Source organism: Diabrotica virgifera, chromosome 8 (assembly GCF_917563875.1).
Source record: "Diabrotica virgifera virgifera chromosome 8, PGI_DIABVI_V3a".
Lineage (NCBI taxonomy): Eukaryota > Metazoa > Arthropoda > Insecta > Coleoptera > Chrysomelidae > Diabrotica > Diabrotica virgifera.
This window is the reverse complement of record NC_065450.1, coordinates 226,124,233-226,152,104: the sequence shown is the minus strand read 5'-3', so window position 1 is coordinate 226,152,104 and position 27,872 is coordinate 226,124,233. Positions and strand designations below refer to the sequence as shown.

Genomic DNA, 27,872 nt, shown 5'->3' with positions numbered 1-27,872 from the left:
ATTTTTCACCAGCCTTTAAAGAGGAATAATAATGGCTGTCTTTAGTCACTCTGGAAATTTACCTTTATCAAAGAAATCATCAATTAGTGAGATGAGGACTTCTAACACATTTTCTGTGAGATTTGAGAAAATTTTTATGGATAGTCCATCAGTACTACAGGAAATTTGCTTTTATTACTATTGATTGTTTGGATCAGTTCAGATTTATCAACTAGTCTTATAAAGAATGAATTCGAGACCTTTTTTGAATTGGAGTGATAGGAAATGTAGAATTTATTTAGATTTTCAGAGTTTGGAAGGAAAAATGTTTGAGCTGTGTACTTTTTCTGCCAAGCTCTAGATTTGTATTATTAACTGTCCTTCCATACAATAATCTACTTTTATTTTCAGACTGCAACACATCCGCATAGGAGCCAAAGCCTTCCGCAAATTCGAGATCCCCTCAACATTCAAAGCTTTGTGGAACTACATGGCGAACATGTACGAACTCGAAGCCTTCATCCAGAGCTGCCCGGCCGATCAAGACATCATCAGTCATATCAAAAACCAATTGGGCCTTAAGACAACCGCGCGGATAGAACTGGAAACGCCTGTATACACGACAGCCATTCCGGTGCTATCTGAATCGTAAATAATAACTTAAAATAAAGAATTATAGTCGGTTTCGTGATATTTTGATAATATAATATGGGACGTCATCCAGAATACGTTCCGGTGAAGATAGCCGCAAATGATGAATGGCATAATAAAATATTGGTGTTTGGCAGTGTTGCCAAACACAATTATTTCGTTCTGTGGCCATCATTTGCAGCTATCTTCACCGGAACGTATTCTGGAAGATGTCTCTACATGTATAGGCTTGCTTAAATTGGACAAACTTGATGTATCAAATATAAATCATGTTTTTAAATGACATATATGTCTGATAGATAGTGCCTTGTATTGCTTATTCAAACTTAATCCTTTTGGGTCACTAAAGGACTGATTATACACAGAAACAAATAAATTAGTACATGTAAACTAACTACATGACGAAACTATTTATTCATAATATTTTTCCGATATTCTATGTGTTGCTTGATTAGAGTTATAATACAGTAATCAAATTTGATGATTTTGATGTGCCATCCATACTTAGTATTACTGGAGTTTTCATTTTTTGACACATGTCAAACGTCACGACTGTCAAACATCAATTTTTGACGCATGTCAAACGTCACGACTGTCAAACATCAATTTTTGACAGCCATTTTCAAAGAGTTTTCAAGGTCAACTTAAAAATGTTGGAAATTACTACTTTTGTACGTGATCACTACTATTTCTGCTGCTATTATACTATCCTGTGCTTACATGGCTTGATTCTAAATGTAACTGAACAATATTCGAACAATTTTATATCTTATAGCTGAATTCTTTCGAGCCGCTGTTTCAAATATTACAAAACCGACAAACCGTTTATTTTTATATGCATTTTCGACTTCGACCTAGTCAGGGGAAGTAATCAGTAAGTTTCTTCCAATAAGAGTCAGCTACCACCATAGCAGTTTTGTCAAATTACAGAAAAAAGTTTATAAGACCGCTTTTTTATCATTATTAATAAATATTAACAGATTATCGCACTTACTGTAGCAAGACAACAAGTGGAAACAACGGAAGAAAGAATATCTTTGGTTAGAAAGGCACTTGATGAATTCTATACGTTCTACAGTAATGAAAAATAATTATCATGGCGCATATTATTGCAAGTGAAAATGTTGTTTCTACGATTTCCAGTATTAGTTTTATTATCTTCAGTTAAGTTTTAATTGTAGTTCATTTTTTAATAGATGAAAAACGGTTCTGTATGAATAGGGCTTTTCAACGCTTCTCATTTATTTCGGGCACTTGTCATATGTCGTATATTAATATTATACACAGATTATACAACATACGACAAGTTAAGATATCTATGTCATACGTTTTTGGTTTGTATCATTGGTATATACGAATAACGTATGTTCCATGGGTGTTCGGGAACGATTAACTTAAATTAAAATAAGTGTAAAAACAACAACTTGTCAATAATATATTTATTTGTGTCGGTAAAATAGCGTGAATATTTCTCGAAAGAGAGTTTGTTATTCTTTTGCGAGTATGGTGGTGTGTCCGCGCCGGATGGTTGCTGTGGCTATACTGAAAGAAACCACAAACGCTAATATGTTTGTGTTTCTACCATCTGGCCAGAAAGGTGATAAATTATTTAGATCTGGCGTTTAAAAGTTGAAACATTTCTGCAGTTTTAAGAAACGTCTTCGAATGCATTTCCAAAGTGAGTTATTGACATAAGGTCTGATAAGGTAATTAATTTATGGGGAATTTAGTTTGTTAAACTGAACACACCAAAAACATCTGGTTAGGGATACATTTCGTTTCGTAAAACTTAACGGGCCCTTCTTAGCATCTGGTTTGTATATTAAATGTGAATTTTGTATGACCCATATTATTTCGTTTTGAGAAAAGAAAGTTAATATTTAAAATTAGCAATTAAAAAAATAATAATAAATGAAGCGTGTCGCTATACGTATGACGTAGATATATTAATATTAGAGGACTCATGACAGAATCTGACAGAAATGACAATCGATGAAAAGCCCAATTAATTGACAAATGATGACAGATGACGGTTATGATTGTATTGCCTTTCAGGATTGCCAACTGTTTTCCTGTTAAGTTTATGTTTATGTGGACAATCCTTTGAACTTTAGACGTTCCATACTGATATGGTCAACGTTTTTACAGTTTCCGGTAAAAATATCGCTTATAACGAGACCATAAACTTTTTAAATCCAAAAATGAAAAAACATCGTTGTTGTGTATCAAATTGTCAAAATACAACGAATGAATTGTGTTGCACAACTGATATATGCATATAACAATTCAAGAAAGCACTGAGTTGCCTACATTTGGCGCTACTGAGCTGAATAACCTGAAAAATTGATTTTAAAAGGCCTTAAATACAATGTTTTTAAAAATGTATAAACATTTTCAATTTCTTTGAAACACGAAAATGCAGCAGCTGCATAATGCTCTGGTTAAATCGGAGAGTGCAGGAAGAGTCTATACCGGTTTCGGAGGTTTTTCCCCCTCATCAGTAGTCCCATATTCTATTCTCTCCGAATTCTCCACGTATCATACTTTGGGCCGTTCCGAATTGCAAAGAAAGATGTCACGGATGAACTAGAGCCATCTACCGAAAAACAAAGTAAGTTATCAATCGAAGTAGCACAGAAAACGACAATAAATGTCGTTCCCATACCACCAGATTGACAACAGGTGGATACTTTCTTTGGTTACATCTCCTGAGATTTTTAAAATTTATAAATCAAACAGTATGCCGACAGATTCTCTCATCTTAATTTCCTCGGCATCCTGTTTGATTTGGCAGTCTGAACTGCCTGCCTGTCGTGACGATACTGCCGAGACCACAACACTATTATCATCATTATGTTTGCGGTTTTACAATATGGCTAGAAAAGGCAATAAATTACTACATGTGGCGTTTTTAAATTTAAGAACCTTTCTGTAGTTTTAAGAAACGTCTTCGAATGCATTTCCAAAGTGCGTTATTGACATAAGGTCTGATAAGGTAATTAATTTATGGGGAATTCAGTTTGTTAAACTGAACACACCAAAAACATATTATGGTTAGGGACACATTTCGTTTTGTAAAACTTCTTAGCATCTGGTTTGTATATTAAATGTGAATTTTAAATGACCGTTTTAAGAAAAGTTATTAAAAAATAAAATTAGCTAAAAGAGTAATTAAAGCGTGTCTCCACAATTGCAACGAATGAACTCCATTCTTGCATTTTTTGAGAAAAGTAGAGCGAACCATATAACGACCATATGCGCATGGCAATATGTCTTTTATAGGAATAAAATCGACAATTTTCATATTGTCTAATTGAAATCAGTTATTGATCTTGTTGCTAGTGAGACAATTGTTAAGGTGGTTGCTGACTCTTGCTGATTATTATAAAGCATTTTTGACAACTTACATAAAAATATGTAAAAAGCATTTTTACAATGTGATGAGAAAATATTTATATACCAATTGTTTCTTTGTAAATAAAAGTTCTTAATTTTTGAATTTAATTGAGTTTTTAAATGTTAGGTTTGAGGAAATTGATATAAAAAATTTCTAATACCCGCTTTCTTACAATTTACAAATGTGAAATATTTTGTTTAATACGTTCTTTTTTTCTATATAGTTACAATGATGTACTGGAGTTATTATTTTTTAGATATTTAGGCGAACTTTGTATTTTTACTAGGTCCCGTTGGAAGCTGGATGCTTTCGACTGGATTCATTAATAATAAAGGTGTAAAATATATATTGTATGCGTTTCATTTTTTCTTTATATAGGGTGTCAAAAAAATTGCGGAACGGTCGAATATTTCGCAAAATAAACATCGGATCGAAAAACTGAAAAATACGTATTCAATAATTTTCAAAAATCTGTCAAATGACACTAAACACGAACCCCCACTCCACCCCCTAGTAGGGGTAGAGTGGGGGGTAACGTTATAATCTTAAATAGAAACCCCCAGTTTTTATTGCAGATTTGGATTCCTTACGTAAAAGTAAGCAAATTTTATTCGAGACATTTTTTCGAATTATGGACAGATGGCGCTATAATTGGGAGAAACGATTTATCCTGATACCATACCATAGGTAAATTATAGAAACGGTCTAATATCTCGAGAAATACACTTCCAAATGAAAGACAAAAAAACACGTTTAATATTTTTCAAAAACCTATCGAATAGCACCAAACATAACCCTCCAACCTACCCCCTCGAGGTGGGGTGGGGGGTAACTTTAAAATCTTAAATATCAACCCCCTTTTTATTACAGATTCGGATTCATCATGAAAAAGTCAAGCAACATTTATTCGAAACATTTTTAAAAATTGCTGATAGATGGCGCTAATAAATCGTTTTTTCCAATTAAAGCCCCATCTATCAACAATTTTAAAAAATGTTTCAAATAAATGTTGCTTAATTTTTCATGTCAAATTCGAATCTGCAGTAAAAAGTGGGTGTTGCTATTTAAGATTTTAAAGTTACCCCCACTCGACCTCCAAGGGGTGGGTTGGAGGGTCGTGTTTGGTGGTATTCGTGGTGTAGTTCTAAAAAGGTTTACTTCCTACCTAGAAAATAGAAGACAAAAAGTAAAGATAACATCTAATGGACTTATAAACGAATCAAACATATTGGATATCCATTCTGGTGTCCCTCAGGGTAGTGTATTGGGTGATCTACTTTTTATAGTATATATTAATGATATAGCTTTGGTAACTAATTCACTGATTGGTTAACATCATCAGTTATGCGGATGATACCAACATTCTAGTCACAGCAACATCCGATCAAAATTTGCAAAATAAAACTACACAGATACTACCCACCATCAACAGTTATTTCTTATCCAACAAACTAGTTTTGAATGAAGAGAAATCCAAAGTATATGATTTCCATGTCAAATAATTTCTTAAACCATTAAGCCACTATACAAGCAGAAATAGATAAAACAGACTGCACGAAGTTGCTGGGGGTCCTGTTAGACAGTAATTTTAAATGGTCAAACCACATTTCTAATTTGAAATCCAGATTAAGTAGCGCATGTTATGCATTGAGAATTCTTTCACGTCTCTTTAATACATCAATATTAAAAACAGTATACTTTGCCCATTTTTACTCAATAGCCAAATATGGCATTGAAGTCTGAGGTTGTACCTCTGAATTAGAGCAGATATTCGTACTTCAGAAAAGAGCTAATAGGATAATGCATAAAATGAAATTTAGAGATTCTTGTAGAGGCATCTTTAGACAAAACAATATTCTTACAATTCCGGGTCTGTATATATTTTCGTGTATAATGTATTTGTATGTATGTATCGGTTTTAGAACGTCTTTCGACGTTGTCCGATGTCTAACTTCCACGTCCTTCTATCATCCCATTGGCCATCTCGAAGATCCCTTGCACTCATTGCTTTGGTTACCTCTTCTTTCCATGTCTTTTTGGGTCTATCTCGTTTTTTGCGGTTTGGTGGTACCCACTGCATGATCTTTTTGGGCAATCTTGTGTCTTCCATTCTTTGAACATGACCATACCAAATCAACTGTTTCCTCTCAATGTCTGTTGTTAAGTAACCATGTATTCCAATTCGTCGTCTTACTTCCTCATTTCGAACTCTTTCCCTATGGGATATACCTAACGTTCTTCTAAACACATCCATTTCTACAGCTTCTAACTTTTTCCTGTTGTTCTCGGTTATTCTCCAAGTTTCTGCTCCGTAAAGTAGGCTGCTTTTAATAAGTGTTTCATAGATATTGTATTTTCGCTGTATTCCTATTTCGGAGCTCCAAAGTATTCCATTTAGACAGCCAATTGTTCTTCTAGCTTGTGTTACCCTTTTCTTTATTTCCTCATCGTCTTTTCCCGTTCTATCGAAGATTACTCCCAGGTACGTGTATTCACTACAGGATGTGATTTGTTCATTATCCTCTAGTTCGATATTGGATAACTCAGCTCCTATGGGTAGGTATTTAGTTTTTTCCACATTAATTTCCAAGCCCCACTGTTCATATTCCTCCTTTAGTTTTCTTGCCATATACTGTAGGTCGTCTTTATCATTAGCTATGATCACTTGGTCATCAGCAAATTGTAAGGTATATAAACAAACCTCTCCGAGGTGTATACCCATACCGTGGCATTTACGTTTCCACTGGTTTAGTGCTTTTGCAACATATATCTTGAACAAAGTTGGTGAAATACAGCAGCCCTGGCGCAGACCCTTGTTAACTATGAACTATAATGTATTTACATTGCAAAATTTATTAATTCAATAAATTTCAATTTAACCATGTTTATTCAACAAGATTCAGAGACAATCACTTTATGCTTCCACAACATCGTTCTGTTTTGTTGGAAGGTAGCACACATTATGCAGCCATAAGTTTCTTTAACAAACTGCCAATAGATATACGAATGAATTTACATCAGCCAAACTTTTGGAGGTGTGTACATCAATACATTTGTGAGCTAGAGCCATATTCTAAAAATAACTTTTAAGTATGTTTTGTCGTATTTATTAATTTATATACTTTTAAGATGTAACTCTGTCTCTTTGACTTGTCTCACACATGTACTTTGTATAATGTCGGATGTGATGAATGAATTTGACTTGACTTGACTATTCGATAGGTTTTCGAAAAATATTAAAAACCTGTTTTTTGGTTTCTCATTTTGGTTTCTCATTTGTATTTCTAGAGATATTAGACCGTTTCTATAATTTACCTATGGTATCAGGATAAATCGTTTTTCACAATTATAGCGCCATCTGTCCACAGTTCGAAAAAATGTTTTGAATAAAAGTTGCTTATTTTTACGTAAAGAATCCAAATCTGCAAGAAAAACTGGGTGTTTCCATTTGAGATTTTAAAGTTACCCCCCACCCCACCTCCAGGGGGTGTAGTGGGGGTTGGTGTTTGGTGTCATTGGATAGATTTTTGAAAATGATTGAACACATATTTTTCAGTTTTTCGATCCGATGTTTATAGGTCTGGATCCCGCGTATGAAAAAAAAATTGATTAATAGCAAGCTGAAAATTTGTTAATAGCTTAAGGGTGTCTAGTCGGATAAACTTTGATATATGGGAACACTGGAACAGGGGCAATTTTAATTGTGGAACAGGTTAAAAATTTGGAACGGCCAGACCACGAAAACGGCACATTTATTTTGTCTGACAGAATAGACTAAGGGCCGGTTGTTCGAACGCTAATCAACATTGATCCCTATCAAATACTTAATTACTGTCACAACTGTCAATCTCAACTTTGGTTGGGTTGCCGAAAACATAATTATTGATGACAATTGTGAAATTAGTTAATCAATTATGTTAATAATTGTTATGTTAATTGACTAACTAATCTCATAATTATAATTAACTATGTTTTCAGCAACCCAACCAAAGTTGACATTGACAGTTGTGACAGTAATTAAATATTTGATAGTGATCAATGTTGATTAGCGTTCGAACAACCGGCCCTTAAACTCTCATGCAAAAATTAGACTGCTATTTATCACCTGTCATAATTCCTATCATTTGACATATTCTACATGTTCCACTCATTAAAATGCCCATTTGGTGATGAATAGCAGTCTGATTTTTGCATGAGAGTTTAATCTCTGTTCGGAGAGTTTAAGTCTGTTCTGTCGGACAAAATACATGTGCCGTTTTCGTGGTCTGACCGTTCCAAATTTTTAACCTGTTCCACAATTAAAACTTCCCCTGTTCCAGTGTTCCCATATATCAAAGTTTGTCCGATTAGGCACCCGTAAGCTATTAACAAATTTTCAGCTTGCTATTAATCAACTTTTTTTCATACGCGGGATCCAGACCTATTAGTTCGCGAAATATTCGACCGTTCCGCTACTTTTGGGACATTGGATAAACATGATTACGCGTATGCGATGCGTAATTATACAAACCTATTTTATTATCACCGACTGATACGATTTATTATTTTATATAATAAACTGTCCAACAGCTTTGAAATCAACAGTGGACTCAAACAGAGTGATGAGTTATCTCTACTACTTTTTAACCTTGTATTAGAGAAAGCCACGAGGTCGGCCGAAATAAAAACAGAATTGCTATCGGTTCAAGGTCCCAAGCTATTACTAGCATATGCAGATGACATTGATCTCGTTGGAGACTCCATCCGATCCATAAAAGACATTTTCAACAAGATGGTAGGATCAATAAGTGAAGTAGGGCTGAAGATTAATGAAGAGAAGACGAAATATATGTGTATAAATAAAACGACACGAAGAGACAGGTTAGGACTAAATATGGCGGTCAACACCTTCAATTTTGAAAGAGTACATTTTAAGTATTTGGGAACCGTAAAGGCCGCGTCTCACCATCAAATAATTTGATCAAACAGTTTGAACAAACTCCGGAAGTACGTCAAAGTGACGTCACAATTGCAGTTTTTTTGAAATTCTAAAAATCTGTGCTCTCACACTCTCACTTCAGTCTATATAATTTGATCAAATTTTTTGTATTGAGTTGTCTAACTTGTTTGTACTTTATTTAAAATTAAAATTTTTCATTATTATCCACAATGAACACTCAGGATGTGACGTCACTAACTGTCACTTTCAGTTTGCTCAAACCAGTTTGATCAAATTATTTGATGGTGGGACGCGGCCTTAAGTTGTATTTTCCGAACATTTTGTTGTTGATTTTGTGTAATTTTTATATATAATATAGATTCATTTTCCCCTTAAGAAGTTTGAATTAACCTACAGATGACAAAGTTTTCCAAACGTAAGTAGCATGGACATAGTTATTTAGCATTTTTATTGGACATTTTATAGCATTAACTATTGTTTTTGTTTCTCAGATGATAACTTATTTAGTTAAGTTTTATGCTTAAACTGTAGCAATGATGGTAACCCATACAAGTTAACTTTATCAGGCTTCATTACTTCGCATTTTACACCTCAATACATATTATTATCTTTTTACATTAATTTTTCTAGTGAAAATGTTAAATTAATCCTTGTACAAAACAAGATTGAAAAAAACGCAACTAAAATTATCTAAAGGCCGTATGACACTATGCTGCGTAGTCTATGCATTTTCTTTTATAATTTCTGATAACTGATAGAATAAAACATTTATGTTTGCCTCCCGGCTGCCATATTGATTTAATTTGGACAGCACATCGCAATGCCCTATTAGTTGATAGAACTCTGTGATTTTGGGGTCGCCCACGTTTTCTCAACTGTCATCAATACGACTAACTTCACGCGTAACTTTGATACCAGATTTATAAAAAAAATATGCATTGAAATCCAGATCCCGTAATTTTTTGAGTGTTATAAAGTGAGTACAAAGACATGCATATTTCTTTTTTTTGTAATTGCAGCTTTAATTTAGCGTATACTTCTAGTAGACTCTGCCGATAAGGTAGAGTCGTGTTGAGAAAACTTGGCGTGCCCGTTATTTTGGCATATAAACATAACCCAAAATAATTCCTGTTTTTGTTTATAAATTTCGTAAAAGGCAAAAAATGGTGTTTAAAAAACACTAAAAAATTGAATTCCTGACCTCTTTGAATAAATAAATACACGAATGAAAAATATTGACGACATTTTTGGGCGATTATTGTTTGAAAATGGATTGGATCTCTTCTTTATGCAGAGTATGTGTGGCTAAAACAAGTAAAATGATTTCTTTAGACAGCAGTTTCAAAGAGGCCCTCTCTGAAGAAAACGAAACTAATGAGCAAATTTATCCAGATACTTCAGTCCAGGAAGTTCTTCATAAAGTGCTGCATTTTACGGTAACGTTCACATACATAAAAAAAGCCTTTGGAAAAGTTTATCCTCAAAACAGTTTGTCCACTTTCTTGAAATTTTTTGTCGGTTCTAATCTCCTTTATGGGTAGATGTATACAACATACATAGCACTACATTCGTAAAGTGTCCCTTTTACAAACTCTTATTTCGGAAAAGGTTTTCTGCATCAAAATTAGAATGGCTATTATCAATCAAAATAGTTTTGGGGCACTAGTTTGTGAATTATCTTATTTTTTGTCTTTGTGAAACATGCTTCTCTTTGTTCATTTGTCACAAGTCTATTAGAAGACAATATTTCAAAATGTCACTTTATTTTTGTACATTTATACTGCCGTCCTTAGTTTTAGAATTTATTTTAGTTTAAGAATTCGTATACATTTACACATGATACTGCATAAGATGCGGTGTGGTTAATTTGTTTTGGCTTAACTTATGTCATTTTTAGTAAGCAAATAAGATAGATATGCACATTTAGGTTAGAAAGAAGTAAAAATTTCATTTTTTCAGATTTGTGCAGATACAGCGTTTTCGCTAAACACGGCAGTATACTTATTCGTTATACAGTGATGAGCGCACTAGTCACCTGAAAAATAACGCTGAAACTAGTAGAGGTTGAAAATTTAGCGATAGAAACCTATAAATTTACATTATATTGATTGTGTCCCACCTTTATACATATTGGATGAGTTTGGCAATTATCACTGAGACAATTACAGTTTTTTTTAGTTGACATACTGCTCTGATACGTCTAAAGGTGGGAAACAATCAATATAATGTAAATTTATAGGTTTCTATCGCTAAATTTTCCACCTCTACTAGTTTCATCTCTTTTTATCTCACAACTTAATGTTTTCCATCTTTTGCATTATTTTGCTGGTTATTAGTGTGCTCATCACTATATACTACACATATTTATCAGACCATTGTATTTGATTTGGTCTGGAACCTGTATTGTTTGTTTTAATTATTTGAACATAAACAATACAATACAATGTCTGATGTAGTCACCTACAGTTGAGAAATGTTGAAATAAAAAATAATCTATACTGAATTATTGCTCTTCGCTTTATGATGTAATAAAAATGTGCTGTAAGTTTATGGATTTTATGAATTATACATATTTTTAAATGATGTTGATTGTCTCTTTTTACTTTTGCAATCTAAAGCTATGATTGTGACCAATGGGACAAAGAAAACTGAGTGTATGAGGAATAGACAACTCTTTCTAATTGGAGGGGTTTCTCCAATGAAATTGGGTTTATCATTACGTTTTCTCGATCTAGATCCCCAATCAATTTTGAATACAGAATTGGCCAGCATTGCCTTGATACTTTGGATGCAACTCTACAACTTTCTGATCACTTAAATAACGTAGTCAACAAGGCATTTCAGATGCTTGGCATTACCAGAAGAAGTACGCATGATTTTACTGGGATTACTGCCTTAAAATCTCTTTATTGCTCTCTTGTCCATCCCCATCTTGAGTGTATGTCCTGTGTATGGTGTGCATATTGAGACCTTGTGTTGTGTTGAATATAAATTTCTAAAACAGATTGCTTTCAAACTAAACATCTTGGACAACTACAGTGATGCAGATTTACTTGCTGTATTAAATATGCCACCCATTTCTATATGTCATAAAAAGAGAGATCTTATTACTTTTTACAATATGCTGCATGGTAGAGCTGCTGCTTCTTCTTTGCTCAATAAAATTAATATAAATGTTCCATCTAGACTCTAGACCTACCAGATCTATATAGCTAGTTTCCATTACCCTATACATTGTATTAACTATGGATTTAACAACTTCATATCAAGAACGGCCAGACTAGCCAATCAATATGATAACATAGATTTCTTTGCAACCTTCGACTAATTCCTGCATCAGGTTTTGTGTACTCTCGGCTTAAGTAATAGATATAGATAACTTTTTGTATTGTACTGTATAATAATACATATTAACTTTTTGTATTGGAATCATAGATATAGTTAATGCTGTGAACTTATGGTTTAACATTAATTGTAACTGGCCTTGCCCGTTGATAAATAAAATAATAAAAAATAACTATACCACTACCGCCAATATGATAAATCCCACTGATTAGAAAGAGTTGTCTATACCTAATACACTCAGTTTTCTCTGTTGCACTGGTCGCATAGTTTTAGATTGTAATACGCAGTCTAGGTATTGTATGTGTATAGTTTTGGTCTATGTTTGCATAACCTATCAAAATCAGATACTTGCAGTCTACATTAAAAAGAGATTGTTGCAGAAAGTGCCTCTCTGAATTGTGTATTTGTCAGGTGTACTTCACATTTTTCAGCATTGGGTTTTTTAACTGTTGTTAGGAAAATGGATCTAAGCCACTGTTAAGGAATTTTATCACTTTGGTATATATTGCTGGAGATCATCTAACCCTACGGTTTTCCCTCCTTAATGCTGTTTATAGCTTCTACTTCAACTTCGACAAGTGGTCCTGTATCATCATTTTTATTCTGTGTGAGATTATATTCTCTTCTTCTGCCTATCATCAGTAATATACTGTCAGTAATCCATGGTTTTTACTTGTCCATTATTTTTGGTCACAGGTATTGGTTTCATATTTGTCACCCAACGTGGTTTCTAAGTGGTTTTTTCTGTTTCATCATCATTAACTGCTTGTGAAGTATTATTTGTTTTTCAGATATCCCTGTATTTCTTGTTTGGTGTCATTATCTCTTAGTTGTTTGTCATCATATATATTGTGATCATACTCATTTTACATGTGGACTCACTACAATTGAAACATTTATCATTTTTTTTTGTAGGAACCTGTACCTATCAAGTATCCACGATACATATGCTCAATGTGTCTAAGTATACTAAAAGTGGCATACGACTTTAAAACACTTTTCGAAGAATCCCACAAAGTGCTTGTTGAAATTACAGGAACCAAGGAAGCAAACAAGAGTGATTTACCAGTCTCAGTGGAAATAATCGCTGGTTCAAATAAATATAATTTAAAGGACTTGGTAATTGTAGAGGAGCAAAAAAGTGATCAGCTTAATTATAACGGGTTTTTAAGAAATCTGGGAACAGTGATATCAGCGAGTTTTGGTCCTAAACTTGAACGTCCAACAGTTGGTCCTCCAGTGTTGGAGATTCTAGAACGTCAGAAGGAAATATCTAAACCAGATAATTTATCACCTGAAACTGACCAGGATAAAGAATGTGACATTGATTCTTATATTATTGTATGTAGTGGCGATACTGAGGCATTAGGTACGAAAAAGGCAGCAGTAGATCTAGGAGATAATGATGATATAATACAGTCAGCTGCAAAGTTACAGTACGAGTGTAGTATTTGCAAAAGAATGTATGGTTCGAAAACTAGATATCAAAAACATGTTGAGGTTTGTGGTAAAGGATATCGATTAGGTAAAGACGGCAAAGGAAAAACATCGTTAGTATCTTTATTGCAATGTAGATTTTGTCCAAGAATTTTCAAAGAAAGAAAATTTCTAAATTACCACATGAAAACACACTTGCTGCCGTTTTTCAAGTGTGACATTTGCAATCAAAAGTTCAAAAGCAGAAATGCTAGAAACTATCATAGATCAACAAGACATACTCAGTCGATCTATGTTTGTCAGATTTGTGGAAAACAGTGCAAAACTGCAGCTACGCTAAGTGGACACGAACAAACCCATAACAAAAATTCAACGATGTGCATTTGCCCGGTGTGCGGAAAATCTTTTCATTACAAAGGAGGGTTGTACTACCATATGAAACAGCACACCAAAGAACGTAGGTATAAATGCGATCATTGTAATAGAGATTTCTATACTCTGACAGCCAAGAAACGCCACATATTAACTCATACTGGTCAGAGACCTTTCAGCTGTCAATCTTGTGGGAAAGCATTCTTTTCCAAAGGAGAACTGAAGAAGCACGAATACACACATACCGGACACCATCCCTATAAGTGTGAATACTGCCACAAAACATTCACTTCTTCGTTTAACATGAAAATACACTGGTTTAATCACACTGGTACCTTTGATTGCGAGCATTGTCCAAGAAGATTTATTACTAGTAAGGTTTTAGAGTTCCATTATAAAGTAAAACATAAAAAGCTTATCGAAAAGCCTGATGGTAACTAATTTTTGTAGTTTGTAAGAATAAGACTGTATTTTTTTTACTTTAAAAATAAACTTAAGTGCAATATTATTTGTTTTTAATCTTTCTGGATGAAATCTCTATTCTATGAGTAAGCAGAAAGCATGTACACTATATTATTATAGCAGAAAACATGTACACGCGCATTATTCACTATATTTTGACCCCCCTTGTCAAATGCTTTATTTACACAATTAGAAAAAATGTAAAATACAAAAGTTATTCGATTTTCAAATTATGATTTTTTGACGTATATATTGTACTAGTGACGTCATCCATTTGACCGTGATGACGTAATCAACTATTTTTTTTAAATAGGCATAGGGGTTTAGTGCTAGTTCATTTGAAAGGTTATTCAATGCTCTACTCTACAGTGTGTCCAAAAAAATTTTTTTAATTAAATTAATTGATACAAAAAGAAGAATGTATGTAATTTATTTAATTCAAAATACATACGTTTGAACATTGCATTTTAGCAAAAGTCAATGATTATTTGTGCAATAAACTTTTATTTCTGTTTTCTAACAACACTAAAATGTATTTTAAATTCAATAAATTAGATACATTCTTCTTTTTGTGTCAATTAATTTAATTTAAAATAAATTTTTTGGACGCCCTGCATAAACAAATATTTTAATGTTTATATTACTGAATAGATAATTGAATTACCTTTCAAATGAGTTAGCACAGGACCCCTATTCTCATTTAAAAAAATAGTCAATTACGTCATCACGCCCAGATGGATGACGTCACTAGTATGTTATATATGTCAAAAAATCATATTTTAAAAATCAAATAAATTTTGTATTTTACATTTTTTTTAATTCTGTAAATAAAGCAGTTTACAGGGGGGTCAAAATATAGTGAATAACCCTGTACATAAGTGTTTCCCAAACAGGTATTACAGAGTAATGGAGAAATAGATGGAGATGCATGCAGTAGAATTAATGCTGGATGGATGAAGTGGAAAGAAGCGAGTGGTGTGTTGTGTGACAGAAAAATTCCAATGAAGCTGAAGGGAAAATTCTATAAAACATCCATAAGACCGGCTATGATGTACGGAACTGAATGTTGGGCAGTGAAAAAGAAAGAGGAACAACGAATGCATGTGGCGGAAATGAGAATGCTTAGATGGATGAGAAGAGTAACAAAGAAGGCTAAAATTAGAAATGAGTATATTACTGCCGTGCTTACCAAAAACGCCGTATCTGCAGAGACATCACATTTGAGTAAAATCGATTTTAGTTTAAGAATTCGTATACATTTACACAGGATACGGCATAAGACGCGATGTGATTAATGTGTTTTGGCTTAACTTACGTCACTTTTAGTAAGCAAATAAGATAGATATGTACATTTGGGTTAGAAAAAAGTAAAAATTTCATTTTTTCCGATACGGCGTTTTTGCTAAGCACAGCAGATTAGGGGAAGTCTAGGTGTGGCACCAATTGATGCCAAAATGAGAAAGCATAGGTTGAGATGGGTTGGTCATGTTCAACGTCGAGACGTTAATCATCCAATAAGAAGAATAGCTGAAGTGCAGATTCCTGGAAGGAGTAGGAGAGGAAGACCAAAGAAGATGTGGGGGAGATGATTAGGCACAACATATTGGTAAACGGGATTAACATTGATATGACCCAAGATAGAATTGTGTGGAGAAATGCAATTAGGGAAGCCGACCCGCATAGGTATAAGGCAAAGATAATGATGATGATAAGTGTTTCCCAAACCTTTTGTAGATTTGATCAGAATTTATTCGATGCTAAGTCTATTTAAGAAAAAAACTTAATTATCTTGAAATGTATTTTTGTTAGCTGATACATTGCTTTCAATTCGATACAACCGTTGATTGAGGTATTGGAGGATACCCCCTCAATACCTCAATTAACGATACAACTCAATGTTTTATTTATTATTTTATTTTTTGTGTGGGCAATAATTGAAAATAAAAACAAATTTAATTGGGCATTAAATACGAAGAGTTCATCAAATACCAAGACAAGAACTGCCCGGATGCAAACTACAAAGCAATCAAACATGAAAAAACCCCAACTAGGGAAAATAATGTTATCGTAGCCCTAGACAAAAAAAATGAATAGAAGAAATGGAAATATCCCCATACCTGCAGAACTTGGTGAGGTGACACCATGAAGAACCCAAAGATGACACAATGAAGACATTTGCAAGAGTGCCACAGGACTCGGCTCCAGAGCCGCTGCTCTGGAATGTATTCTATAACAACTTACTGGAGATAAACCTAGGAGCAGGAATATTGGTAATTATGTATGCAGATGACCTGGTCATACTAGTGCAGCACTTCCAGAATTGACTCATAATGCATAGGGAAAACAACTTCAGTTTGGAATAAGAAAGTATGCTATGCTACCTGTCAAGACAGTCCAATATCTTGGCGTAATACTGAACACCACATAGAGCTTTGGTGAACACGTAATATATGCCTAGAAAAAAGCTGATCAAAGAACAGTACTAACACAAATCATGAGTAGAGTAGAGTATTTATTGGTAATAATGTACAAATGTACTTTTACAGGTCAGCAATAATTAAAATTGTCTAAAATTACATTAAAAGTTGACAGTACTTCAGTAAAAAAAACCTATTACTAAAATTTAAAAACTAAACACTAATTAAATTACAGGACAAAACAAAATTTAGATCTGAAGTACTCCTCAAATGAGTAGAAAGCACCCATCAGAAGATAATTTTTAATTTGTCTCTTAAATTGGTTAAAATCAAGACTTTTAATAGATATTGGTATACAGTTATATGCTCAAGCGAAAGGTCTTATTGTTTATATGTGCATGTAAGACGACTTCAACAGTTGTCTTACAAGTAATAGCAAGGGTGCCGTTAAAAGTAGGTTATAAAAAGCAATAAATAACTAAAATAATTCAGGGACAATATTGAATATCAATCAAGTGAAGCTTGTTGTTACACAATCTTAACATCTCATCTCAATCATTTTTATTTATCTTGTCTTATACTATATCACTAAAAGTTATTATTACCTTGTCCTTAGAAAATAATTGATGGTTTTGAGACTTGATACTGTATTTAATAAGTAGCTATATAATATACACATTTTACAAAATTAGGTAAATTACACTTAAAAACTAGACATTTACAAAAGTAACTTTATTTTTTAAACTGTAAAATACAGTAGACCAAGCAAGAATTTACTTTTTCTTTGGCCCCTTAGGTTTTCTTTCCAATTGCATTTGCTTCAACTTCATGTTCAACTTTGTTTGAGCTTGAGAATGTTTCTCCTTGGACAATTTTACTTCTGGGTGCAACATCTTTTTCCTTTCATCTTTCTTCACTGCTTCACCACATCCATGAATTTCTGGCAACCCATGGCTGGTACAAAAACGGCCTTTGCAAAACTTACAGTCTATGGCAAAATTATGTGTACGATTTTTGCATTTATCAAAGGAACAGCGATAATCGATCTCTGTCACTTTTTCCAATACTTCGTCTATATTTTTTGAGTGAACTGCTTTCGAAAGATCAGCTTTATTCTGCATTTTTTTACTTCTTCATATTAAAAAAAAAAACAATAAAGCTAATAAACAAATTTTTGACAGATCATAAATTGTAGGTTATGTAGTTTTGCACAATGACGTTTTATTTGCACAGTTTTGCATGGTTTTGCACAAGGAGGAATTCTGTATTTACAATTGCATATCTAGTAGATCAATAAGTGCAATCAGATTTACAATAGATAAAATTTAATACAATTTAAGCGTTGATTGATGAATATACAATATATTTATCAATCAACGATTTAAGTTTAATGAAAAAGCGATTCTAAAACTATAATGCAATAGCTTATAGTAAAATTGAGAAATTTCCTTTTTAGCAAATTTCCATTATAGAACACTAGGTACCCTGGATAATCAGTTTTTGTATTTACTACAAAATATTATTGTTTCTTGTTTCTCTATTCATAGGTTTACATTTTGTAAATTTTTGTAATCTATAAGTTAAATAAGATTATTAAGTCAATATTTCTTTTAATAAATTTCCAATTTGTTTATATTTTTTTATAGAGTATGTACTATATATTACTGTTAATTACAGGAGTATTTAAATTGAGCGCGAAATAAGATATCCAATACTGTCCATGCGCAAATCTTGGTCTATAGAAATGGTAAAAAGGCAACCAATTATACATCAGCAGTTATGTTACAGTAGTTGCGAGGGTCCGGCTGGTTTGTTATTTGATTAAGTGGTTATTGACGTTAGAAGGGAAATTTCTAAATTAATCCCTGACATTCGGATTGTTAAGTGTGTTATGTGATAACTCCAAGTTACTAGTGAATCTGTTCTATTTCTTCTCCGTGCTCCACCCTCTTTAGTCCGGTAAGTACCCTCAGATTTTATCAATGGAGATTTGAGGTGTCAAAAGGGAATTCCTCAGCTATGATACATCAACAACCGCGATTTTTTTAAAACTCGAGATGAGGTCATAGTTAATATTAATAAGATCAGTCAGACAAGGAATTCGATGTTCCGGGTTATCCCTTTTCCTGTAGTTTTTGGTACGAGTACAGGCCCGCACATACTATTGATTTTTGTTGAACAATGCACCTACCCAATTCTGTCTGTCTAGTTGTAGACTTCCCATCCCATGTTAGGGAAATCCTGAGTATTGTTCTCTACTGAAATGTTTCCCAAACTCCTGAATTACTTGCAAATTTATTGTCACAACGTATTTGTTTCACCAATTAGCAAGATAAGAAACACAATCAGAACAGCATTTGTTTTAAATTAATTTTTAATGTGATAATAGAAATTACTTAACATCTTTTTATAGTCGAATTTAATTGTTGAAGGAAATAATATACATATTCCTACAAAATATGAATAGATATGTTAGTTGTTTACTAATTTTTTTAGCAGTTCTTTTTTATTCCCATGTTTTCTTACTCAACCACTGCATTCATATTGATTTCATAACACTATGTAGGTACCTTGTATAACTTGTAGCAATTGTCTTGCTTATACTAAGAAATGAGCAAATTTTAATACTTTTTGACTTTTTTTCTTAATTAAAAATAAAATTCCTAGCTAAGTATTAGAGATTTAATACTGAGAACTGTAAACAGTTATTATGGTTTGTTTTTAAACCAGGAGGAGTAGTCTAAAAAAACAGATTCACACCCAAGAGTCACCAGAAAAAGTCACCAAATACATCTTTTTTTTTTGGTTGATCATATCAGCTTTCAACGGTAATCCATTCATATCACATTATACTTATATGTCGCTAAAGAGTTCTATTTTATATAAAAGTAGAATAAAAATCTAAAAATTAAAGGAATAACGCAGAAAACAAGTTTCAATCTAAAAGCTATCTTCAAAATATGCCTGAAAATATCTGAGATACCTACCACAAAAAAGAAAACAATTTTAGAACAATTCTATGTTGCTATTTTATTGGTTTTTTTAGACAAAGTTTATGAAAAGACAAAGTTTATAATATCGAAAACTGAAAGAAATAACGAGAATCTCTTCATAAACGGATCCAATGTCGAACAAGTCGACCAATATACATATCTTGGAACAATGATCAACTCCACAGGTGATGACTTCCATGAAAACAAAATAGAAAAGGCTAGAGCAAATTTTAACAAAATGAGAAAAGTGCTCTGCACAAGAGATTTGAAGTTGGAGTTAAGAGTTAGGTTGGCTAGGTGCTACGTTTTCTCGACTTTGCTTTATGGAATGGAAGCTTGGACCTTGAATATGGCATCAATGAAAAAACTAGATTCATTCGAGCTGTGGGTGTACAGAAGAATTCTGAAAATATCATGGACAGAACATGTCACAAACAAAGAGGTTCTAAGAAAGATGAATAAAGAAATGGAAATCAAAACAAGAAAATTAGAATAACTCAGAAATATTACACGTGGAGAGAGATACAACTTACAACAAATTGATTACACAGGGAAAGATTCAAGGAAAGAGAAGCATATGGAGACACAGAATATTGTGGCTGCGCAACCTGAGAAAATGGTACGGACATACATCTTATGAACTTTTTAGAGCAGCAGTCTCTAATAACCGAACAGCTATGATGATTGCCGACCTCTGTTGCGGAGATGGCACTTAAAGAAGAAGTTTATTGGTTACTCCTTACATATATACCAGTTTATATATACCTGTCTGTATATACCTGTCTATATATCTTTCTCTAATTTTCTTCCTTTTAAAATATCTTTCAACCTTTCATTTAAAGCTGGCCACTCACTATCAACGTCTGCTCATAAACATCATAAAAAGGAGAAAAACAGAATACTTTCGCCATATAATTAGAGGACCTAAATACCATCTACTTCGCCTTATAATACAAGGAAAAGTGGAGGGAAAGAGATGGATTGGTCGAAAGAAACTTTCATGGTTGTGTAATATTAGACAATTGTGTGGTTCCATAATAGAAGAATTATTTCGTGCAGCAGCCGATAGAAAGAGGTTTCAGGAACTTGTAAACATGATGACAGCCAACGTCTGAATACAGACACGGCACCTGAAGAAGAAGAAGACTCACTATCAGGTACACCTGAACAGTTGGACCTGTCAGGTGTAGGTACCATGTACCTGTCTGTGGTAGTAATAAGCTCTTCAGGTAGCCTGAAAGGCTAGTTGTTCCCTTTACACAATATCAGGTACACCAGACAGGTCTAAAGCCTTGTTTTCATTAGAAGAGTTAGTAATAGTAGTAGAGGATTGCTGGAAAAGGACTACAGGATAGAGTAAGAAGTGAGGAAATCAGACGCATATGTGGGGTAGACAATATAAATACCTGGGTAAACAACACAAAAGAAGAGTGGAATCAACACATAAGCAGGATCTCTTAATCAAGGATAGTAAGAATAGCCAGGGACAAGTCGCCGTTAGGCAGGAGAAGTATAGGACCCCCAAGGAAAAAATGGAATGACAACTTAGAGGCAGAATGAAAGGCACTGTTGAAGAAAAACAGGCAGTACTGCCTATATAAAAGAAGAAGAAGAAGAAGAAGAAGAAGAAGTAGTAGTAGTAGAGTACACTAGCATGTTTTTTAGCTGAACTAGTCTACTTGCTAGAGTAGCCGTTTTACTCTACATACTCTATTCTACTATAATCTAGTACTCACGTTTTCATTGGTAGAACTGCAGGGATAGTTAGTACTTGCCTAGATTACTCGACCACTTTTACAGTTAATCCTTTGTCGTTCGTTTCATGCTTCCATTTTAATTTTTTTTTATCATAAACTTATAAAATTACATATTGTTTTCACCCATTTTGAAAAAAATAAGACAATTTTGAATTATCTATGTCTGTCTGTCTCAGAGACTTTGTAGAAACAACTCCTCCATCATTAGACTGTATAGAATGACAAATAAGGTGTTGAATGAGAGCTTATAACCCAATAGACTAAGAGCCGCTATTGTTGAAATTTGCTAATCATTTTAGGCACAATAAGACCCTATAACTTAAATAGTAGAACCTAAAAGAAAACATATGAATACTGTGCCGTCACTTTTTAGTGGCACATGCGTCGACAGGGGCGCATCAAATTTTCCACTTATGGATGGAATAAATAAATTAAAAGGTACCCTTCCTCACTTCCAGAATGATTTTTTTTTTATTTTTTTAAGTTCTATATGATTAAAAAATAAGACTCAGCGTAGTTTTAACTCACTACCCCGTTTCTCCTATCCCCGCCATCAAAAACTTTTTTTTCGTTTTTATTTTTTTAGGGTGGTTCCAATCAGTTTTCAAATTTCAAAAAATTCACAGGCATAATGTGACTTTTATAAAACATGTCTATTTTTTATAGACCCCTAGGTTGAGTGTACATAACCTCAAAAAACATTTTTAATTTTTATTTTGGAAAAAAGTGTAAACATTTTTTTTGGGTATGGCTCAATGAACTGTCAACACTGATGGAATGGCCCCGTTCCATTCCAACAGTGAAGCGAGATAGGCGCCAACATACAAGAGAGAGGTTCTAGCACTTCTAGAGAGACATGAGAGAGACAGAGAATTTTCAGGTAAAATTTGCTACAACTACAACGTACCTGACTAGCACTGTCCGATTATCTTCCCTCCTTTACCTGATTATCTTCTATCTCATCCTGGCGCCATTAACTTCGTTTTATGGCGATTCCATCAGTGTTGACAGTTCATTGGTATGGCTGCGGTCTAATCTTTTTTAATCTTGTGTATTTTATCAAACGCTATATTTTTATTTTTTTTTATTTTTCCGCAAGGTTTGCCATTTTCAAAAATCCAAAAAACTGTTTTTTAGGGGGTTTGAACGTGTTTCTCCCATTTTTAAATTTTATAAAGGACTCATTTTTACTTTAATTTACATATAACCTATAAAACAAACATTAATCTGTCTGAATTATCTGTCTCAATTAATCTGTCTGATTGAACTGATCTATTTAAAGTCTATAAAATAGGAAAAATTCCCAAAAAACCCCCTAAAAAACAGTTTTTTGGATTTTTGTAGGTGGGGAACCTTATGGAAAAATCTGAAAAATATTAGAAATATAGTGTTTGATAAAATACATAAGATTTAAAAAAATACCTGCAGCCATACCCAAAAAAAGTTATACGCTTTTTTCTTTTACCAAAATAATTTTTTTTGAGGTTATGTACAATCAACCTAGAGGTCTATAAAAATAGACGTGTTTTGTAAAAGTTTTAACTATGCGTGTGAATTTTTTGAAATTTTAAAATTGATTAGAACCACCCTAAAAAAATAAAAACGGAAAATAAAGTTTTTGATGCTGGGGAAAGGGGGAAGGGGGGTTAAAATTTCGCTGAGTCCTATTTTTCAATCACATAGAACTTAAAAAAATGAAAAAAAAATATTCTGGGAGTGAGGAAGGGTACTTAATTTATTTATCCCGTCCATAAGTGGAAAGTTTGATACGCCACTGTCGACGCATGTGCCACTAAAAAGTGATGGCACAGTGTTCATCCGATTTCTTTTAGGTTCTACTATTTAAGTTATAGGGTCTTATTGTGCCTAAAATGATTAGCAAATTTCACGTATAGCGGCTCTTAGTCTATAATGTGGGTGAGGTGCTACATAGGTGCACAGTTTACACTACACAGGTGCTCCATGAGGCAACAGTAATTCCGAACTACGTATAAGCACATAGTAGAGGCCCTTCTCTGTAATCAAATCTGAATCATCTTTACTTTCTTTCTTTTTTAATTTTCGACTTTATGACAGGGGGTATTTCCCCCACCCTGTAGATCTGCCAGTGATTCCTTTTGTATGAGTGACTAACCATCTGAAAGAAGGAAGGCTTATTCCATGGCTTGCTTTAATTACATTTAATTCGATTGCTCGTTTAATGATCGCATCTTGAACAAGCGCCACTAGGCTGGTACCATGTACTTAAATTGTTTGTTTAGTAACACAGTACTACTGACACCACTTATACGTCATTGGTACCTTTGATAACACCTTCGTGAAGCTACTTGTGCGTCATGGGCACTGAACGTGCTAAAGACATCAAATTCAGTAGCTAAGATTCAGTATTTAACATTTCGTTTAATAAGTATTAGAAAAAATCTATTGACTGCTAATTTCGCACTACTGTATCAATTTTTTTTTCAGAAAAAATGCCTGCGCCTGCTGCTGCTGAAAATGGAGCGCCCAGGACGGAACTGCAAGAGCTCCAGCTCAAAGCTGGGCAAGTTACAGATGAGGTGAGTTATTTTTATGAATGTTATTATAATACAGAGTCCTACACAAAATTCTTACATAAAAAATTGTGCCAAGGCATGTCAATTTCCATATCTGCAAGATATTGTTAAGATCAATAAGATCAGCTATGCAAAATATGGGGTAGCGAGTAGATGCTCCAGAGATGCGTTCCTGCCCACGTGATCTCTCTCAATCTCTCCTGGTATGTCGGAGAAATTATGTCCTAGGCCCATCCTCCCACCTAATTATCAAATTTTCCCTTCCCATATCTACTCTGATGTCGACCAGCAGCAACATCAATACCAAGAGAGAGCATAAAATGATCCTGGATCGGTTTATTATTGGATACCAGAAGTTTTAATGGTTTTTAGACTGCAATGGAGAAAGCAACGGAAAATTACTACATTAATTTACTGTAGTATAATCTTCATGACAATTGAAATACAAGATAAGGCCCTCAGTCCCCTGCAGACTTTGCTATTCAAAGGGTGCTAAGAATCAGAAGCTCTAAATAGATGTTTTGAGCTGCATCCAAACCATTCTCTCAGGTTCTTCAGCCATGAAACTCTTCTTCCGATGCTTCTTCTGCCATCTATCTTTCCTTGCATTATGAGTCGCAGGATGCCATACTTCTCGCCCCGCATCACATGTTCGAGATACTGTAGTTTTCTTTCTTCAATTGTAAGTTCAACTTCCTTCTCTTTACCTATTCTTCTCAGTACTTCATTGTTCGTAACTCTATCTACCCAGGAAACCCTCGTAATTCTTCTATAGGTTCACATTTCAAAGGCGTTAAGTCGTCTCATTGTCTCTACATTTAACGTCCATGATTCCACTCCATAGTATACTACACTGTATACGTAACATTTTTTTAGGCGTACTTTAAGAGCTAATGTTAAATCTTACAGATTTAAGAGCTACATAGGACCTTTTTCATTTTCGTAACAACAAGTATTAAAATAGTTTATCATCATCATCACATTGTTTGATTTGCTTGTCTAGAAAATGCTTAGAAGAAATGCGTTCAATGTGCTTCCCCGTTTAGGATTTTGTCCTCTTCAGGGTTTGTAGTGAATGTGTAGTGTTGGCAGCAAAAGCAAACAGTCCGAAAAACACACAAAATAGTTTAAAAAACATGAAATACTTATAATGGGTGATTTCAATGCCAAAGTATTCAAAAGGAAATGTGAAGAATAAATTCCAAATAAATAAATTCCAAAGTTACAGTAACTATAGCAAATTCTTCGCATTTCTTCTTCTTCTTGTAGAGGTGGATGCCATGAAACTACAAGAAGAAGAAGAAATGCGAAGAATTTGCTATAGTTACTGTAACTTTGGAATTTATTATTATTTGGAATGATGAACAGATAGAATTAGTCACGATTAACAAAATATTCTAAGGTGTAATAAATATTATATGATTTGCAAACATTTACTATGTAATTGTGATGACGAGATTGTTTTATCATCCAAGTAGGTATATAAAAACAAAAAAAAAGTTTACACAGTTACAAATTATTGAGAAGAACAAAAATTCTGTTGAAACATTAAAAAAATAGGTAACCTCTCTTGCGTATAGGCACACAAAAATAATGAAAAACGTAGATAACTAACACAAAAGTATGGAAAAAAGATAAGGCGATTGAACAAAAATTTCAAAGGTCGTTATTAGCGACATGAGAAAATATAATAAAAACTGTAACACCAAAATAATAGACGAGAATAAAAGTTAAAAAAATGTCTTATAGAACATACTTATGCAAAATAACAAACACAAGAGGGCAAATAATAATGAAGTAATTCTCGAGATAGTGGCACATTTTTATAAAAAAAAATGGATGAAAAACACCAAGAAGATACGACAAACAGTCATTGTCATTAATCAAGGATCAGAGAACAATTGTGGCATTATTCTGTGGGAGATAAAAACGCGATCGCCTAGATGAAAAATAACAAAGCACCCGGTGAAAACGAAATAAAAATCGAAGCCATAAAAGTCCTATTCACCTAAAAGTAGGTTAGTAAATACAAACAACTACACGCATTAAAAGTCTTATTCAATAACTGTATTGTGGAAGGAATAACAGCTGATCGATGGAATAATGCAATCATTGTAATTACATATAAAAACAAATTGGAAACTATCGACCCATAAGCTTATTATCACAGTTATACAAACTTTTCAGGAAGATTATTAGCAAATAACTAAATTCTAAACTAGATCGATACCAACTACGCGAGCAGGCAGTATTTAGGTCAGAATATGATACAAATCTTCTTCTTAAAGTTCCCTCTCCTATCAGAGGTTGGATATCATAATGGCTATGGTTACTTTGTTGGCTGCTGCTCTGAACAGTTGTAATAAACTACAGCTAAACCATTCTCTAAGGTTCCTCAGCCAAGAGATGCGTCTTCTTCCTATGCTTCTTCTTCCTTGGATCCTTCCTTGCATAATAATTCCCAGCAACTCGTATTTTTCTTCTCTGGTAATGTGACCTAAATATTCCAGTTTTCTAGTTTTTATACTCTTCATAATTTTCTAACTCCTTATTTAAACGTCGTAGCACTTCAACATTGGTAATCCTTTGAACCCACTGAATTTTCAATATTCTTCTGTAACACCACATTTCGAACGCTTCTATTCTTCTTATGTGTTGTCTCTTCAATGTCTAAGCTTCCATTCCTTATAGCAATATAGAAAATATTTAGCATCTTAGAGCCCTCAATCTGAGAGGCAACTGAAGGTCTTCGTTTGTAAGCAGTGTCTTCATTTTTATAAATGCTTGCCTTGCAGTTTCAATTAGGACTTTAATTTCTTTGTTTTGGTCATTTTTGTCAGGTTCCCAGATATTTGTATGTCTTTACTTTTTCTATTTGGGTTTGCTCTATCATTAACCTTTCATTTCCATGTTCTGTTTTTGAGACGATCATAAATTTAGTTTTTTTCTTGTTTATTTTTAGTCCGTATCGAATGCAATAATCGTTAATTCTATTTAGCAATTCTTGTAGCGATTCCAGGGTGTCTGCCATTATAACGGTGTCATCAGCGAATCTTATGTTATTTACTATTCTTCCGTTTATAGAGATTCCATCACTTAGCTCCGCTATCGCTTCCTGAAATATGGCTTCACTGTATAGGTTAAACAGTAGCGGAGACAGAACACAACCCTGTCTTACCCCTCTCTTTATATCAATATTCTCGGATTCTTGTTGCTCTATCTTTATATTGGCCTTTTGATTCCAATACAGATTTATGATAATTCGTAAATCTCGTCTGTCTATATCTCTGTTTTTCAATATTTCTATTAGTTTTTCATGTCGGACCCTGTCGAACGCTTTTTCGAAGTCGATGAAACAGGAATAAATATCCAAGTTCATATCATAGTTCATATGGTACAAATGATCACCTACAAGACCTGAAGAGGCTTATTATGGGCAATTTCTCGATCTAGTGTCCCATTTTCCATTATGTAGTAGCCAAGGTATTTAAATTCTCCAACTCGTCATAGTTTTTTCCCAAGCAATTCCATGTCCCCAACCATTATCGTTCCTCTCAATCACATATAC

At 33.6% G+C, this 27,872-nt stretch overlaps 4 protein-coding genes across 10 annotated transcripts in view; 3 read left to right on the top strand and 1 right to left on the bottom strand.

The window, feature by feature from the left end:
• The window catches only part of LOC114337268 (chloride intracellular channel exc-4), an 87,546-nt gene extending 83,173 nt beyond the window's left edge, over positions 1–4,373 (top strand). The window contains exons 4-5 of one of the 2 annotated variants that reach the window (XR_007700020.1): positions 391–2,336; positions 3,626–4,373. Coding sequence is in view for 1 of the 2 variants with exons in the window: in XM_028287683.2 (XP_028143484.1) it covers positions 391–631 (241 nt within the window). In the remaining variant the exon portion in view is untranslated. Of the gene's footprint in view, positions 1–390 lie in introns of both variants that reach the window. The other variant, XM_028287683.2, reaches the window with a different exon arrangement.
• Positions 4,374–9,837: 5,464 nt separating this feature from the next.
• Positions 9,838–14,628, top strand: LOC114337257 (zinc finger protein 44-like). Of its 2 annotated transcripts, none has more exons than XM_028287678.2 (2): positions 9,838–9,942; positions 13,227–14,628. In XM_028287678.2, exon 2 carries the CDS (start codon positions 13,266–13,268, stop codon positions 14,559–14,561), a length of 1,296 nt encoding a protein of 431 aa, XP_028143479.1. In that variant the 5' UTR covers positions 9,838–9,942; positions 13,227–13,265; the 3' UTR covers positions 14,562–14,628. The 2 variants fall into 2 exon arrangements, with proteins under 2 accessions (XP_028143479.1, XP_028143471.1); XM_028287670.2 differs by lacking the exon at positions 9,838–9,942 and adding an exon at positions 10,046–10,402.
• Positions 14,629–17,629: 3,001 nt separating this feature from the next.
• On the bottom strand, positions 17,630–18,205 carry LOC114337245 (DNA-binding protein SMUBP-2). Its single transcript, XM_028287661.2, has one exon. It carries the CDS (start codon positions 18,118–18,120, stop codon positions 17,773–17,775), a length of 348 nt encoding a protein of 115 aa, XP_028143462.1. The 5' UTR covers positions 18,121–18,205; the 3' UTR covers positions 17,630–17,772.
• Positions 18,206–18,758: 553 nt separating this feature from the next.
• Positions 18,759–27,872, top strand: part of LOC114337211 (synaptosomal-associated protein 25) — a 137,757-nt gene continuing 128,643 nt past the window's right edge. For all 5 annotated transcript variants that reach the window (XM_028287621.2, XM_028287628.2, XM_028287637.2 and 2 more), the window contains exons 1-2: positions 18,759–18,958; positions 24,216–24,307. In XM_028287621.2, the coding sequence (XP_028143422.1) occupies positions 24,221–24,307 (87 nt within the window). In that variant the 5' untranslated portion in view covers positions 18,759–18,958; positions 24,216–24,220. The remainder of the gene's footprint in view (positions 18,959–24,215; positions 24,308–27,872) is intronic.